Genomic DNA, 17,840 nt, shown 5'->3' with positions numbered 1-17,840 from the left:
AAGTAATTCAACTCATTCACCCTCTCCACTGTCCCCTCAACGACTCTGGTCTTTGTATTGTGGCCTGTGATGGTTTTCACACCTTCCCAGACCTCCCTCATGCTGTTCTCCTTCAGCTTCTGCTCCACCTTTCTCCTGTAGCTGTCCTTAGCTTCCCTCACACAGCGTTTTACCTCCTGCTGTGCTGCTTTCATTGCCTCCCTATCCCTGCTCCTGAAGGTGGCCTTCTTCCTGTTGAGGACAGCTTTGACTTCCTGTGTTACCCATAGCTTGTTATTAGGGTAACACTGTACAGTCTTAGCGGGGGAGACCATGTCTGCACAGAAGTTAAGGTAATCCGTCAGACAGTGTGTCAGCCCCTCTACGTCCTCACAGTGTGGGCTAAAGGCCAATTTGTGCTGACAACCCAGTCCTCGCAGACGGCATCGCAGATAGCGTCTGCGTAGCCCCCCCACCTTCGCAGACGCTCTGTGCGCACCTCCCAAAAATTGTGACCACTGCAGAAGCCTCGCAGACAGCGTCGCAGACAAGAGGGCTCTGATTGGTCCACTCTACATCCGCTGTACATGCATTTCCGCTTCCCTACTTTCCCGTTTTGGTTTGTTTTCACGACTGCCATTTTAAAAACACGAGCGAAGATGGAGCAGCATGAAGAGCGGTTGATCGAGGAAGTACATACATCCATAGACATAGGATGTCTATGCGTACATCTATACGACTCCAGTTCTAGTCATTATAAGTAACCGGAGGATAAACACTCCACTAACCACACCCACCAACTACTCCTAGCGATTTCGTAACTTCACACCCCCTTGCGTTGTGGCGGTGAATAACATCGTGCACGCCTATTACTCCCCGCTCAACGATAAATTACAACTGTCTGCGAAAAGCTATCTGCGAAAGCCTTGTCGCAAGAGCATGCAGAGAGCACATCCCAGTCCGTGATGTCATAACAGTCCCTGAGGGCATCTTCCATTTCAGGGGACCACCTCCTGATGGAGCTAGTTGTTGCAGGCTGCCTTTGAACCAGAGGGGTGTACTTCGGCTGTAGAAGAACCAGGTTGTGGTCAGACTTCCCTAGTGGGGGGAGGGGTGTGACTCTGTATGCATCCCTCATATTAGCATACAGCAAGTCAATTGTCCTGTTGTTCTTTGTTGAACAATCACCAGCCTGGTAAAAAGCAGCCAAAGTAGAGTCCAAAGTAGCATGATTAAAGTCCCCAGAAATGATGATAAATGCCTCAGGGTGCTGTGTCTGCAGCCTTGCTGTTACAGAGTGAATCCTCTCACATGCAGCGGCTGCATCTGCCCTCGGAGGGATGTAAACACAGATGGTGATCACGTGACTGAACTCCCTCAGCAGATAATATGGCCGCAGGCTAACAGCTAGCAGCTCCAAGTCCGGGCAACATAAAACTGTCTTTACGGAGATATGTCCCGGGTTACACCAGCGGTTGTTAACATAAATGATGAGTCCCCCACCTTTGCTTTTCCCGCATGTGTTAGTGTCTCTGTTGGCTCTCACAGCAGTGAATCCCCTCAGGTCCATGTTAGCATCTGGTACAAGGTGTGTTAGCCATGTCTCCGTAAAGATAAATAAGCTGCTCTCCCGGTAAATCCGCTGGTTGTTCAGAGCGGAAAGCTCGTCGACTTTATTCGGCAGCGAGTTCACATTCCCCATGATAACAGAGGGAATGGATGGTTTGTAGCACCGCCGGTTGTCCGCTAGCCTAGCCTTTAGCTTAGCTCCAGCCTTGCAGCTCCTGGGTTTCCTCCTCAGCTCGGCCAGGATGGGGTGTCGTATCCTGGCTCATCCCATTGTTCTCAGGGCCAGCAACTCCTCTCTCGAATAAGTGAGAAAACTGGCTCCTGGTTGCGTGTTAAAGTTAAATATATCTATGTTATATAGTAAAATACACTATGTCATCGTAAGAAGAGCAGAAAAGTAAAAAAAAAGGTGGAAAGAGAGGTTTAAAGAGCTAAAAACTACAGAGCTACTGGAGAGGCAGCCGTCTCACACAGCACCCATATGTCTTGGTCTTGACTTGATCTCAGCCCCTCAACGTCTTGGTCTTGACTTGATCTCAACCCCTCAATGTCTTGGTCTTGACTTGATCTCATCTCAACCCCTCAAAGTCTTGGTCTTGACTTGATCTCAACTCCTCAAAGTCTTGGTCTTAAATTGATCTCATCCCCTCAAAGTCTTGGTCTTGACTTGATCTCAGCCTATCAAAGTCTTGGTCTTGACTTGATCTCAGCCTATCAAAGTCTTGATCATGACTTGCTCTCAGTTAGATGGACTTAATTACAACACGACTGAAAACTATTCTCAAAATTCTGACTAAATTTATCAGAAATTATTTATCAATAAAGACTGTGTTCCAGACATACTGTATAACTTCTTGTTTTTTGGCTTGGGTGTGTGTGTGTGTAATATTCTGAGAAAAAAACTCAAAATTTATTAATTTAATGTTGTACATTTAATAATAAAAGCTAGCAATTTCATAAACTGATGTTTTGATGTCACTGATATAATCATCAGAGTAAAATAAACAGTGTTTGAGTCAGTGATTTAAGAGTCAGTTCAAGTTTTTATAAATTCTCAAGAAAGTGCATCAAGTAAAAACTTGAGCACATACAGAATCAGATTGGATGTTGAATTTAGGCTTTTTTCGGATTCTATATGTGCTCAGGATTTTACTTGATGCACTTTCTTGGGACTTTATAAAAACTTGAACTGACTCTTAATCACCTTAAACACTGTTTATTTGACTCTGATGATATCAGTGACATCAAAACATCAGTTTATGAGATCGCTAGCTTTTATTATGAAATGCATAACAAAAGTTGTCTTGATGTTGTATATTTACGAGAAAAAAAATTAGATACTCTCAGAGATTATAAAGTTCTTAAGCATTTTTGCTCAAAAATTCAGAGAATAAAAAGTCAGAAATTCCAAGATAAAGAAGTCACAAATTTAGGAGAAAAAAACCCCCTCAGAAACATTTTTTTAAATTCTGAGATTAAACTCGTAAATTTACAAGAAAAAACTTGGATAATGTCAGCGATTATAAAGTTTTCAAAAAATTTGCTCAGAAATTACAAGAATAAAAATTCAGAAATTCTAAACTACAGGAAAACACAAATTTAAGAAATAAAAACTGGAAATTTCCAAGATTAAAGTTTTAAATTTACCAGAGAAAAAAAATTAAAACTTGGAAAAATATATATTATTTTTGGTGGGGGGGGTTCTTTTTTCTTTTTTTTTTTTTATGTGTGTATGTGTGTGTGTGTGCGAAGGAACCAGATCACCTCCCTGTGCAAGGTTGGATCAACATCACCACACCACAGACAGCACGGCTGAGCTGAGAGTTAAAGGAAATGAAAGGAAATAAAAGAATAATTCACTGAGACATTTTCGCCTACATTTCCCAGAATACACTGTGGCCTGGAAGCCACAGGACATTTTTTCTTGTATATTTGTGATTTAGTAATGTAAACATTTTGGAGTCTTTTTTTTTCTTCTTGCAAATTTATGACCTTATAATCTCTGATAATATCCGAGTTTTTTCTCATACTGTAAATGTAGGATTTTCATCTCGGAAATTCTATTTTTTTTCCCCTCAGAATATTAACCCCCACCTCAGCTGTTTTTTTTTTTTTTTTAATGGCCCTAAAATGGCCCTAATACTCTGTTGTACATACTCAGCCTTAAAGAAATGTAACTTTGTTCTTTTTAAAATATATTACCTGTATTTAAGCAAAAGTACCAAGTGTGGAAAGATACCAATACTATTTCTGTGATTGTCTCTGCAGAGGGCGAAGCTGCTCTGGGAACAGGAGTTGTACATACCTTTCATGTATACAACACCCCGCCCCTTTTTCCACACCTTCCTCAGTGACGTTAGTGACAAGTCTGAATTTCACCTACGCTCATTTTTAGATTTCTGATCTCCATTTTAAATGAACAGTCAACACTTTAACCTCATCTCTATCTATATCATTTCTGGGAATACATGGGAAAACCCCAAAAATTTTTTTACTTCAATTAACTGATGTTTAAGGGCACATGTTCAAAATGTTCAACTTGTGATACACTTGTACTTGTTCTGAAAAGAAAAATGGCAATAATGCATTCTTCCTTGTCTGTGTAGGAATGTTGGGCAGGGCTGAATTTTTCTGATGAGGAAGAGGCGAGTCGTTTCCACACAGCGGTACAGAGCTGCATCAGCAATATGAAAGGTTTACACACACACAGTGAAGCCACACAGTCTGTCACACTCATCAGGTGAGTATCAAGCCATCGCCTCTGCTTCGACTCTGATCAGCATTGTGTTGTATTGTGTTGTACAGCGCATCCTGTGCTTGTGCGGACTCACAGTCTGGACTCGACCTCCGGATGGCTGCTGAGGAACAAACTGAACACATGTCTGTCTGTTAAACAGTAAGGACCTCACCATCATTCATACTCACTTCCAAAATCATGGATCTTTGAATCTATTTCTCAAAATATAACCCGTCCAGTAGCTTCAAAGGAACTGACCAGGCAGGTACTAAGGATGAATGAATCAATCTGTAAAGGCATCGTGCAGCGACTGACATTTATATTAAAAGGTTCTGAGTGCAAAGTTGAATTCTGGGTAAAAATGTTCTATTTCACACACACCGTGTATCCTGTGTGTAAATGTTTTGCCAAGATAAAAAGCGTCCCACATTTTACGATTCCGGAGATTGCTGAAGCAAGTGAGCAACAATATCACGTGACCACCGTGGGGTGTGTTTGATCTACTTTTAACCAAAACAAGTCGGTGTAGGCAAACATGGTGGACTTGGCTCTCCCTCCAGCTAAAAGTCAGTGGAAAAGGAAAGGAAAGCCTGCCTAGTGAGCGCAACTATAAGCTAGAACAAGGTTAGATGACATGTCATTTTTCTGGACAGATAACTAAATCATTCTAGCTAGCACTTAGCTATCTTAGTCTTAGAATGCATGGGCTCAACTCCACGGTAGGGAGTATGGAGTTATATACCTAATGTTTTAATCTTACAGAGAAAGAAACAAGAACAGGAAAGCAGTAACAGAGAAAAGATCTATTTATATGTCTTTTGTTTCATGGATCTAGTTCAGTTCAGTGCTTTGCTAAGATGCAAACATCCATGGCCTACAAAGAGTCAACCATAAAGCACACACCCCCTCCCCTTTACTTGCCCGAGTCCTTTGTTCTGTCTTGCTGGTAGTAGGAAGTAGATCATATCACCCAATGAACCATCAGTGAGGGCAGGACTAAATACTAGGATGTCATTCTTGTAAGCCCAGTAGTAAACAGAGTCAGGGTTGTTGATTTCTTTGCCTAGTCTGTGGATCATTTTTGATGGAGTCCAGCATGTGCCCTTCGTTTTCTGCTCCAACACCATCTGGTCCACTGGCAAACAATGAAACCCTCCGGTGTGTGTGATGGCATCAGCTACACCTCTGTAAACACCAAAACACAGCAGTTTCTGATTCAAGAAACTCCAGAACTCCAGCATGCTTCCCTCTCTTTGTTTTCTTCTGGCATCGCATGAGTAAACAAAAGACCCAGAGGAATGCGACAGCGATATCAAAAGCTGGTTTCAAGTCCGAACTGGCTGATGGTCATAACTTCAAGAGAGTTTGTTGGTCACTACTGAATGCATGGTAGCACTGCATGTGCAAAAAGACCCAGTAATACAAAGTAAATAAACACTAATTTGCTGAGATGACTCGGCGATCTCATTGATGTTGCCATCTTGCAGTGCAACCAGAAGTCATTTGCGAATATGAACCACAAATTATATCCCTGCGACTCAAAACTCTCCGAGGTCGATGCAGAGTCATGGTGTTTTCTTGGTGGCGTCGCCATCTTGGTGTGACGCAGTTCCGTAGTTATGCTAATTAGTTAAAGCTCCTCGCGTTCGGCTGTTTCCTGTTTCCATAGGTTCGTACTGTTTACCTCAAGAGGGAGGAAAACATCCCAAAATGGAGAAAAGCGACCCTCAGGACATCGAAATGATCACATCTTGTCAGCATGATATTGTTCTTGTGGGACAGAGGAATATGCCATGCATGATTAAAAAAAATTAAAATTTCACATGACTTTGCAGTCAGTACCTTTAACCAGTGGGACCTTTTCTGGTGTTTAATATCTGTATGAAAGTACAGAAAAAGCTTCCTGCCAAACCCCATTCCTGATGCACACCTCCAGTCTTAAATAAATGCCCTATGTGGAATGTGATGGAGTGCCCATCACTACAGTTGAATATATGCTGTGACTGCCATGCCAATGAACCAGGTTTGGCATTCTGTAGACCTGGGTTCAAAGCAGGATAAGGTGACTGTTCTCTCGCTTTGCTACAGATGGTGTCAGAAGTGGGATGGCTTGCCAGGAGGCCATTGGAGGTGTGCCCTGTGCAAGGGCTGGGTGAAGCATGAGTGTGTGGGGCACCCTGGTATGGGAGGAGGGCTGGGGATGCATGAGGGACACCTGTGTGCACCTCCCGAAGGGGAGGGCAGTGTCACAGAGTCACAGGGGCCACCTATCCTGGGTGTCCCTCACAGGGCACACCTCCAATGGCCTCCCGGCAAGCCATCCCACTTCTGACACTATCTGTAGCAAAGCTAGAAAACAGTTACCTTATCCTGCCTTGAACCCAGGTCTACAGAATGCCAAACCTGACCACAACACCAAAGAGCCAGGCTCGTTGGTATGGCAGTCAGAGCACATACTCAACTGTAGTGATGGGCACTCTGTCACAGTCCACAGAGGGCATTTATTTAAGACTAGAGGTATGCATCGGGAATGGGATCTGGCAGGAAGTTTTTTCTGTACTTTCAGAGCACATACTCAACTGTAGTGACAGGCACTCCATCACATGGACAAACTTTCTCATCTCATTATCTCTAGCCGCTTTATCCTGTTCTACAGGGTCGCAGGCAAGCTGGAGCCTATCCCAGCTGACTACGGGCGAAAGGCGGGGTACACCCTGGACAAGTCGCCAGGTCATCACAGGGCTGACACATAGACACAGACAACCATTCACACTCACATTCACACCTACGGTCAATTTAGAGTCACCAGTTAACCTAACCTGCATGTCTTTGGACTGTGGGGGAAACCGGAGCACCCGGAGGAAACCCACGCGGACACGGGGAGAACATGCAAACTCCACACAGAAAGGCCCTCGCCGGCCACGGGGCTCGAACCCGGACCTTCTTGCTGTGAGGCGACAGCGCTAACCACTACACCACTGTGCCGCCCGACGAACTTTCTAAAAAAAAAAAAAAAATCCAAAAAGTGCACATCCTACAGTGGTGCTTGAAAGTTTGTGACCCCTTTAGAATTTTCTATATTTCTGCATAAATATGATCTAAAACATCAGCAGATTTTCACACAAGTCCTAAAAGTAGATAAAGAGAACCCAGTTAAACAAATGAGACAAAAATATTATACTTGGTCATTTATTTATTGAGGAAAATGATCCAATATTACATATCTGTGAATGGCAAAAGTATGTGAACCTCTCTGATTAGCAGTGAATTTGAAGGTGAAATTAGAGTCAGGTGTTTTCAATCAGTGGGATGACAATCAGGTGTGAGTAGGCACCCTGTTTTATGTAAAGAACAATGATCTATCAAAGTCTGATCTTCACAACACATGTTTGTCATGAACAAATGAGATTTCTGAGGACCTCAGAAAAAGCGTTGTTGATGCTCATCAGGCTGGAAAAGGTTACAAAACCATCTCTAAAGAGTTTGGACTCCACCAATCCACAGTCAGGCAGATTGTGTACAAATGGAGGAAATTCAAGACCATTGTTACCCTCCCCAGGAGTGGTCAATCAACAAAGATCACTCCAAGAGCATGGCGTGTAATAGTCGGCGAGGTCACAAAGGAGGCCAGGGTAGCTTCTAAGCAACTGAAGGCCTCTCTCACACTGGCTAATGTTAATGTTCATGAGTCCACCATCAGGAGAACACTGAACAACAATGGTGTGCATGGCAGGGTTGCAAGGAGAAAGCCACTGCTCTCCAAAAAGAACATTACTGCTCATCTGCAGTTTGCTAAAGATCATGTGGACAAGTCAAAGGGCTATTGGAAAAATGTTTTGCGGATGGATGAGACCAAAATAGAACTTTTTGGTTGAAATGAAAAGCATTATGTTTGGAGAAAGGAAAACACTGCATTCCAGCATAAGAGCCTTATCACATCTGTGAAACATGGTGGTGGTAGTATCATAGTTTGGGCCTGTTTTACTGCATCTGGGCCAGGACGGCTTGCCATCATTGATGGAACAATGAATTCTGAATTATACCAGTGAATTCTAAAGGAAAATGCCAGGACATCTGTCCATGAACTGAATCTTAAGAGAAGGTGGGTCATGCAGCAAGACAACGACCCTAAGCACACAAGTCGTTCTACCAAAGAATGGTTAAAGAAGAATAAAGTTAATGTTTTGAATGGCCAAGTCAAAGTCCTGACCTTAATCGAATTGAAATGTTGTGGAAGGACCTGAAGTGAGCAATTCATGTGAGGAAACCCACCAACATCCCAGAGTTGAAGCTGTTCTGTACGGAGGAACGGGCTAAAATTCCTCCAAGCCGGTGTGCAGGACTGCTCAACAGTTACCGCAAATGTTTAGTTGTAGTTATTGCTGCACAAGGGGGTCACACCAGATACTGAAAGCAAAGGTTCACATACTTTTGCCACTCACAGATATGCATTACTGGATCATTTTCCTCAATAAATAAATGACCAAGTATAATATTTTTGTCTCATTTGTTTAACTGGGTTCTCTTTATCTGCTTTTAGGACTTGTGTGAAAATCTGAAGATGCTTTAGATCATATTTATGCAGAAATATAGAAAATTCTAAAGGGTTCACAAACTTTCAAGCACCACTGTATCTGTAGTTATATCTGTTTGAAAGATTAACTGTTCATTCTGAAATCATACAGGCTATTCATATGCAGTTACATCCCTAACATCTAGACAATTGGTAAGCATTCCAGATTCATGTATCAACACATCCGCTGTCGATCTGGCACTTCAGCACATTATTCATATCAACTGCTAACAACTAAGCCCACATGCTCGTAATAGACTTCATAGCATCTCTGCGTTAATAAACCAAGTTAACCCTGCAAGCTATTTTTTCAACTTCACGATTTGAATGTGGCCTTTTGCTGGATATTTGACTTCCTGAGCAACAGAACACAGGTTGTAAACACAGGAAAGAACACATGCTCTCACTCCCTCAGCACTGGCACACCCAGGGGTGTTTCTGTTCTAGCGATTGAAAAGACCAGGGGCTAAGTCCGGCTTTCCTAGGGCTTGTATCTTTTAAGGGAGATTGGCATCGATAGGTTGGGGAGGTTATATCTAACTTTACAAAACAATATTATTACCCACATACATTCAAAGGTTATGACATCTTTATTAGTTATTTTTGCACTGCTGTTTTTAAATTTATGGAGTTAACTTCATTTTTTCTGTCTCATTATTATTAAGTTATCATCATCAACACTCAATGTCTCAGGAACTGAAACGTGTCAATTGATTTAAATATCAGTAGTAAAATTTATCATCAGGTTAATAAAAAATATAATTTCTCACTCAAGTATCTCTCCTTTAGGACCACAAAGATAAATTCTAACCTACGTTATTATATTCTCATCTCATTATCTCTAGCCGCTTTATCCTTCTACAGGGTCGCAGGCAAGCTGGAGCCTATCCCAGCTGACTACGGGCGAAAGGCGGGGTACAGCCTGGACAAGTCGCCAGGTCATCACAGGGCTGACACATAGACACAGACAACCATTCACACTCACATTCACACCTACGGTCAATTTAGAGTCACCAGTTAACCTAACCTGCATGTCTTTGGACTGTGGGGGAAACCGGAGCACCCGGAGGAAACCCACGCGGACACGGGGAGAACATGCAAACTCCACACAGAAAGGCCCTCGCCGGCCACGGGGCTCGAACCCAGGACCTTCTTGCTGTGAGGCGACAGCGCTAACCACTACACCACCGTGCCGCCCGTTATTATATTACAACATTCAAAATCCCAGATGACGTCCCATCTCACAAGACTATGATCATATAAATACGTCTTCCAAGTTTCTTTCTCTCTCTCTCTCTCACTCACACACACACACACACACACACACACACACACACACACACATATATGCAAATACCATTTTCTCCAATGCATCCAGTCTCAGTTGACTGCAGCAGCTCATTAGATTAGATTAGATTAGATTAGATTAGATTAGATTAGATTAGATTAGATTAGATTAGATTAGATTAGATTAGATTAGATTAGATTAGATTAGATTAGAACCCCGATTCCAAAAAAGTTGGGACAAAGTACAAATTGTAAATAAAAACAGAATGCAATGATGTGGAAGTTTCAAAATTCCATATTTTATTCAGAATAGCTCAAGTTTAGGGACAGGAATGTTAACCCATTCTTGTCTAATGTAGGATTCTAGTTGCTCAACTGTCTTCGGTCTTTTTTGTTGTATCTTCCGTTTTATGATGCGCCAAATGTTTTCTATGGGTGAAAGATCTGGACTGCAGGCTGGCCAGTTCAGTACCCGGACCCTTCTTCTACGCAGCCATGATGCTGTAATTGATGCAGTATGTGGTTTGGCATTGTCATGATGGAAAATGCAAGGTCTTCCCTGAAAGAGACGTCGTCTGGATGGGAGCATATGTTGCTCTAGAACCTGAATATACCTTTCAGCATTGATGGTGTCTTTCCAGATGTGTAAGCTGCCCATGCCACACGCACTAATGCAACCCCATACCATCAGAGATGCAGGCTTCTGAACCGAGCGCTGATAACAACTTGGGTCGTCCTTCTCCTCTTTAGTCCGAATGACATGGCGTCCCTGATTTCCATAAAGAACTTCAAATTTTGATTCGTCTGACCACAGAACAGTTTTCCACTTTGCCACAGTCCATTTTAAATGAGCCTTGGCCCAGAGAAGACGTCTGCGCTTCTGGATCATGTTTAGATACGGCTTCTTCTTTGAACTATAGAGTTTTAGCTGGCAACGGCGGATGGCATGGTGAATTGTGTTCACAGATAATGTTCTCTGGAAATATTCCTGAGCCCGTTTTGTGATTTCCAATACAGAAGCATGCCTGTATGTGATGCAGTGCCGTCTAAGGGCCCGAAATCACGGGCACCCAGTATGGTTTTCCGGCCTTGACCCTTACGCACAGAGATTCTTCCAGATTCTCTGAATCTTTTGATGATATTATGCATTGTAGATGATGATATGTTCAAACTCTTTGCAATTTTACACTGTCGAACTCCTTTCTGATATTGCTCCACTATTTGTCGGCGCAGAATTAGGGGGATTGGTGATCCTCTTCCCATCTTTACTTCTGAGAGCCGCTGCCACTCCAAGATGCTCTTTTTATACCCAGTCATGTTAATGACCTATTGCCAATTGACCTAATGAGTTGCAATTTGGTCCTCCAGCTGTTCCTTTTTTGTACCTTTAACTTTTCCAGCCTTTTATTGCCCCTGTCCCAACTTTTTTGAGATGTGTTGCTGTCATGAAATTTCAAATGAGCCAATATTTGGCATGAAATTTCAAAATGTCTCACTTTCGACATTTGATATGTTGTCTACGTATGTTCTATTGTGAATACAATATCAGTTTTTGAGATTTGTAAATTATTGCATTCTGTTTTTATTTACAATTTGTACTTTGTCCCAACTTTTTTGGAATCGGGGTTGTAGATAAAACCTTATTGATCCCTTTGGGAGGGTTCCCTCAGGGAAATTAAAATTCCAGCAGCATTATTGCAGGATAAACAGAGACTAGAAAATAGAGAAAACTTCTAGATAAATTATTTAAGTATAAATTAAGTATTTACACAAATATAACAAACAAGATATGAAGAAAAAAATGTAATGTAAGAACAATGTATGATACAGGGAATCTAGCACAAGTAACATCAGAGATGAGACAATACAATTTAGATATCCTTGGAGTAAGCGAAAGCAGATGGACAGGATCAGGGGGACTTAGGACTATCACAGGAGAGGCAGTGTTGTACTCATTTGTAGTATCTGGACAACACAAATTTATGCTGACATTAATATTGTGTGGCAAAACAAAAAATATCTATATTTTATCCTATGGGATGGTCAGCTGGCTGGTTCTGTGTAGGCTACATGCAGAATTAAAACATACGATTAAATTATGTCAGGACAACTATTGGTGTTTACGTGAACACAAATTGTTGCTGATCTGTTAAACTTAGTTGGGGCAAATAGACCCTGCTGTAGATATTCATTAAACCACTTGAACCTTTGAGCTAGCCTGCACACTAATCACACAGATCCTACGCTGTAAATTCAACATAACCAGGTGACATAGAGCGGTTTCTGTGCATCAACATAATTCGACAGATTACAGTGTTGATACATTCTGTACACTCCCCATTGGATTGCAACCTTGTCGTGGTCGAGGAGCTTGTGTGTCTCAGTGACCCCTAGAACTATGCCAGCAGGAGATTTATCTCCTGGTAGGGCCCTCCATTCTGGACAGGTCAAAGGGTTGAAGCAAGATGAAAAGCAATCCACTGGTCCTCGAGGTTGGGGGGGTGGGCACAGGGCTAACAACCCTGTCCCACAAAACAAATATGTTACAGAAACAGCAACAGAAGGAATCGACACTACCAGGCATGATGGACTTCCAGGGCTATTGATAAATGCCAGGATGAGTGCCAATGGTGAAAGCTGATTGGAAGCCAGTGGCAGGAAGGTGGAAGTTCTGAATGCCAAACATAAGACTAAGATAGGATTTTGGAATGTAAGAACAATGTACGATACAGGGAAACTAGCACAAGTAACATCAGAGATGAGACAATACAATTTAGATATCCTCAGAGTAAGCGAAAGCAGATGGACAGGATCGGGGAGACTTAGGACTATCACAGGAGAGACAGTGAAGGATGACAGACTCAGGGAAGGATGACAAACATCACAGAGAAGGAGTAGCTATCATTCTCAAATGCAGGATTTTTTGGCCTAAAACCAGATCTAATCAAGAGCTACTCAATAGATGCCAGATAGAGAGCATGGAGAATATCATAATGAGATGGCGCTGGAACTGGATAGGGCATGTCATGAGAAGAGAGCCAAACAGCGTCCCTAGAGTAGCCCTGCATTGGACACCAGAAGGTAGAAGAAAAAGAGAGAGACCCAAAACCACCTGGTGTTGGACTGTGGAGGAGGAGATGCAAACCATGAATCTGACATGGAGAAGTGTCCAAAAGACAGCTCAAAATTGTCAGGAATGGAGATCCTTCATTGCTGCCCTAAATGCCAGGCGGCATAACGGGCAGTAAGTAAGTACATTCTGTATACACCCACGGTTGATAACTTAACATCTGTTTTCATCTTGAAAAATCCAACAATAGAGGATTGTTCTGGGGTATTTTTTGAAGTCATCTTCCAACCAGTTCTGAATGTTCTTCTTCTGTTGGCGGTTACCAAAATGTTGAATGTGCACTGTGCAGCACTCAGTTATGTCCCCATGTTCCTCCTCCATCTTCGAACACTGCAAGCCAAGTTACGATCGGTTTCAGTCAGTTGCATGTCCAACATGTGAGACTGGATATGATGTGATTCATGAGGCAGCAAGTCTCCAATGTTGTTAAAAGCCCAAGCTGAGACAGTAGCTGTTTAGTTCGCAACATAGCACCAGTTGAGCTGCATCACAAGCAATTTCGCCTTCAACACAAGCAGCCAGCATTTTTTTTTTATTTCTGTCCTTCCAATTTCCAGCCATATCTGCTGATGTTTTCTTTCCTGGTTGCTTTGAATTTGCTGCCAGTCAATTTACACTCACCGGCCACTTTAATAGGAACTTGTTCTTGATTCCAAGATTCCTGTTCTTGGCTGCAGGAGTGGAACCCAATGTGGTCTTCTGCTGTTGCATGCTGAGATGCTTTCCTGCTCACCATGGTTGTAAAGAGTGATTAGTTAGTTAGTTGCTTGCTTGCTTTATACATCCCGAAGGAAATTAAGGCATCCAGTAGCTTATATACTGTAACACACATACAAATACAAAAAAAAAAATTGCAGAAGACAATTGTGAGAGGATTACAGATTCTAAAGCAAAATGCATAGTCCAAGTGGTTCAGTAGGATGCTATGGTACCGGTATAACAGAATGTGTATCATGGCGGTAGTGCAAAAAGTGAACAATACAGGGATATACCAGTGCAATTACTCTCTTATACAAAATACGAATACAAAATATACCAATCCAAGAATGTAAACGGCAATAAAAATTAACTATACAAATCCTTTAATACCCGTAAACAAATACTAGAATTAAAAGACAAAAACAACAGGTTAAAATTTAGGACAATACAGACAAGATTGTTTAAAAAGTCAAGATTTAAAAGATTCTTTTTTTTTTAGAACTTTTTATTTATTCACATAGGTAAAACACATAAAGATGTACAGTTTATAATTCGCTCAGTCCACATCATATTACCTTCACTCGTAAATACATACAGTATCTCCTTTCCATACAAGTCAAATATGAGTCACCTACCACATTCTTGAATTCTGACTTCTAGTATTCCACCAGTACAGATAAGTGTATTTGCAAAACCTAAACAGGTGCTACTGAGCAAAAAATAAATAAATCTCATCTCATTATCTCTAGCTGCTTTATCCTATTCTACAGGGTCGCAGGCAAGCTGGAGCCTCTCCCAGCTGACTATGGGCGAAAGGCGGGGTACACCCTGGACAAGTCGCCAGGTCATCACAGGGCTGACACATAGACACAGACAACCATTCACACTCACACCTACGGTCAATTTAGAGTCACCAGTTAACCTAACCTGCATGTCTTTGGACTGTGGGGGAAACCGGAGCACCCGGAGGAAACCCACGCGGACACGGGCAGAACATGCAAACCCCACACAGAAAGGCCCTCGCTGTCCACGGGGCTCGAACCCAGGACCTTCTTGCTGTGAGGCAACAGCGATAACCACTACACCACTGTGCTGCCCAAAATAAATAAATAAATAAATAAAATAAAAACAAAAAGAGGTATTTACAGCTCTTGTATCGCTTGAATGATTGGTTTCCATCTTCTCTCAATTTTTTTTAGTTTCAGTTGTAATCTTGCTGTAGTTTTTTCCATAATAAAAACCTTTTTTACTTTGTCTGTCCATTGCATTATGTTGGGGGGATGTGGCTTCAACTAGAGGTCTGCGCGGGTCAGATTTTTCAGTCCCGTTCCCGCCCGCGCCCGCATTGTGCAGTCCCACTCCCGCTCGCGCCCGCCCGCAAAGAATTATGATTTTCAGTCCCGCTCCCGCCCGCGCCCACAAAAAAATTATGATTTTCAGTCCCGCTCCCGCCCGCGCCTGCCATATCTTGTCCCGCTCCCGCCCGCAAATCCCGCATGATGCAGACGTTCGCGTTATTTCTCAGGAAAGTTCTTGTCTTGACACAGCATGATGGTGCCCAGCCCCCTACTTTGAGTGGATTTGAGCATAAATATCTACAGCTCACATTCACGTTTGTTATTATTTACCTTGTTTCTGAATTCAGCATGTAGTGTCTCTAATAATAATAATAATAAGTGCTGTCAAGCGATTAAAATATTTAATCGCAAATCGCATATTTTTATCACATGAGAAACCGTTGTAATTCTCTGATCAGCATTAAAAAGTGAATGGGCTTACTTTGTACCAATGGTGTGGTTTTTTTTATTTTTTTTTAATTGCAAAGCAGAGCTAGTAAGAGAAGTGAATTGATTTACTGCTTGAGTTAGTCTACAACTCTAATCAGAGAGACAGGTTACGCAGTGACGGTAGGCTTGACTCAATGCTATCCCAGAAATCCTTCCTGTAATATGCAAATTTGGCCGCCTCTGATTGGACAGCCAAATTTGCATATTACAGGAAGGATTTCTGGGATAGCATTGAGTCAAGCCTACCATCACTGTGTAACCTGTCTCTGATTAGAGTTGTAGACTAATGCAAGCAGTAAATCACTTCACTCATGGTTCTCTTGCTAGCTGGGTGTGAACTGCGAGTCATTAGAGTGATCAAAGGATTTCCCGTTAGGGTGATCAATGGCAAATTTAAGATGGCGTTCCTTACTCAATCTGGCAATCTGACTCTCTCTGCAAATTTAGGCATCTTAAAATGTTTTTATTAATGCCAAATAAAATATCCAGCACAAATTATATATGATAGACATAAATTAATAATTTATAAATTTTATTTCAAACACGTTTTTAGTTAGCGGGACTACAGCTTATCACCGCTCCCGCCCGCACCGCATATGTGCGCTCCCGCCCGCGCGCGCATATGTGCACTTCCAGTCCCGCCCACGCCTGCAATGAGCTTTCAAAATTTGTCCCGCACCGCACTGCTTTGCGGCGGGTCCCGCGAGTCCCGCGGGACTCCCGCGGGAGTGCAGGGCTCTAGCTTCAACCAACTGATTGTGATCATTTTCTTTGCTATCAAAAGCAGAACTTTCAATAAGTAGCTGCAATCTCTGTCTATCAGATCCTCAGGTAGTATTCCAAGTATATACAGGGTTGAGTCAAGATGCAGGTCAATATCCAAAATTCTTTTTATTTTTGTTTTCACACATTTCCAAAAATCTATGATCTTTGGACAATCACAAAATATATGAGTGAAGTCACCCACCATGCCACACTTCCTCCAACGTAAATCTGATGTTTTACTATATTTTGCAGTGACAGATGGGGTGTTAAAGTAACGCATCTTTACTTTCCATTCAAACTCCCTCCATGTTGGACTGTTAGTTAATTTATGTCCAGGTCTGAATGTTTCTTCCCAATCATCATTTGTTATTATTACATTTGCTTCCAATTCCCATCTTTCTTTAACATCCAAATTATTATCATTGGATTCATATTGTAGTGCTTTATACATTTTTGAAATCAGCCCTTTTTTTTGACTCTTCTTCTGTAAATGACATAAGCAGCTATTCGACCTTGGTTGGTTCTTTGCTTATTATTTCCCATTCATTGTGTTTCTGGAGGTAGTGTCTCAATTGCAAATATTTATAAAAATCATCATTTGGTAAATTAAACTCCTGTTTGAGTTGTTCAAATGATTTCAAAATTTGCCCTGTAAATATCTGTGCTATATATATTAACCCTTTATTAGTCCATTTCTCAAATCCTGCATCCATAGTACAGGGTACAAAGTCTGGGTTTTTGGCTATTTTTGTAGCTTTACTTACAGAGCTTGGTATATTTAATTTCTTTTGTATTGTCGACCATATTTTCATTGTTTCTATAATCAGATCGTTTTTTAATTTTAAGCTTCCTTTGCACCGGCCTGGTTACAAATGGGAGTGACTCCAAAGACACAGTAGGGCAAGCCCTTTGCTCCATCTCCACCCATATTGCATCTTTGTCTTTTGTTATCCATAATATAAGAGCTCTAAGTTGAGCGGCCCAGTAATAGTTCCTTAGATTTGGTAAGTTTAGCCCTCCCTTATTTAGGGGGGCTAAAAGTGTCTTATATTTAATTCTTGCTTTTTTGTTTTGCCATAAAAACCTTGACATACTTTTGTCCAGCATTTTAAAGGTGGAACCAGAAACCATAACTGGAAGTGATTGAAACAGGAATAATAGTCTTGGAAAGATATTCATTCTAATAGTTTCTACCCTCCCAATGAGAGTCAGGGGTAAAATCGCCCATCTATCCAAGTCTTTTTTAATTTCCTTTATCAATTTTCCGTAATTCGCATCATATAACTGCGAAACATTAGGAGTAATAATAACACC

At 41.8% G+C, this 17,840-nt stretch overlaps 1 protein-coding gene across 2 annotated transcripts in view; it reads left to right on the top strand.

Annotated features, from left to right (window-relative positions):
- The window catches only part of si:dkey-197j19.6 (actin nucleation-promoting factor WAS), a 41,052-nt gene that overhangs the window by 8,828 nt on the left and 14,384 nt on the right, over window positions 1-17,840 (top strand). For both annotated transcript variants that reach the window (XM_060918391.1, XM_060918390.1), the window contains exons 3-5: window positions 3,817-3,903; window positions 4,155-4,242; window positions 4,354-4,444. In XM_060918391.1, coding sequence (XP_060774374.1) covers window positions 3,817-3,903; window positions 4,155-4,242; window positions 4,354-4,444 — 266 coding nt within the window. The remainder of the gene's footprint in view (window positions 1-3,816; window positions 3,904-4,154; window positions 4,243-4,353; window positions 4,445-17,840) is intronic.

Source organism: Neoarius graeffei, chromosome 4, assembly GCF_027579695.1.
Source record: "Neoarius graeffei isolate fNeoGra1 chromosome 4, fNeoGra1.pri, whole genome shotgun sequence".
In the NCBI taxonomy this organism is placed as follows: domain Eukaryota; kingdom Metazoa; phylum Chordata; class Actinopteri; order Siluriformes; family Ariidae; genus Neoarius; species Neoarius graeffei.
Note: the sequence above shows the minus strand (reverse complement) of the source record. Positions and strands in the feature narration are given on the sequence as shown.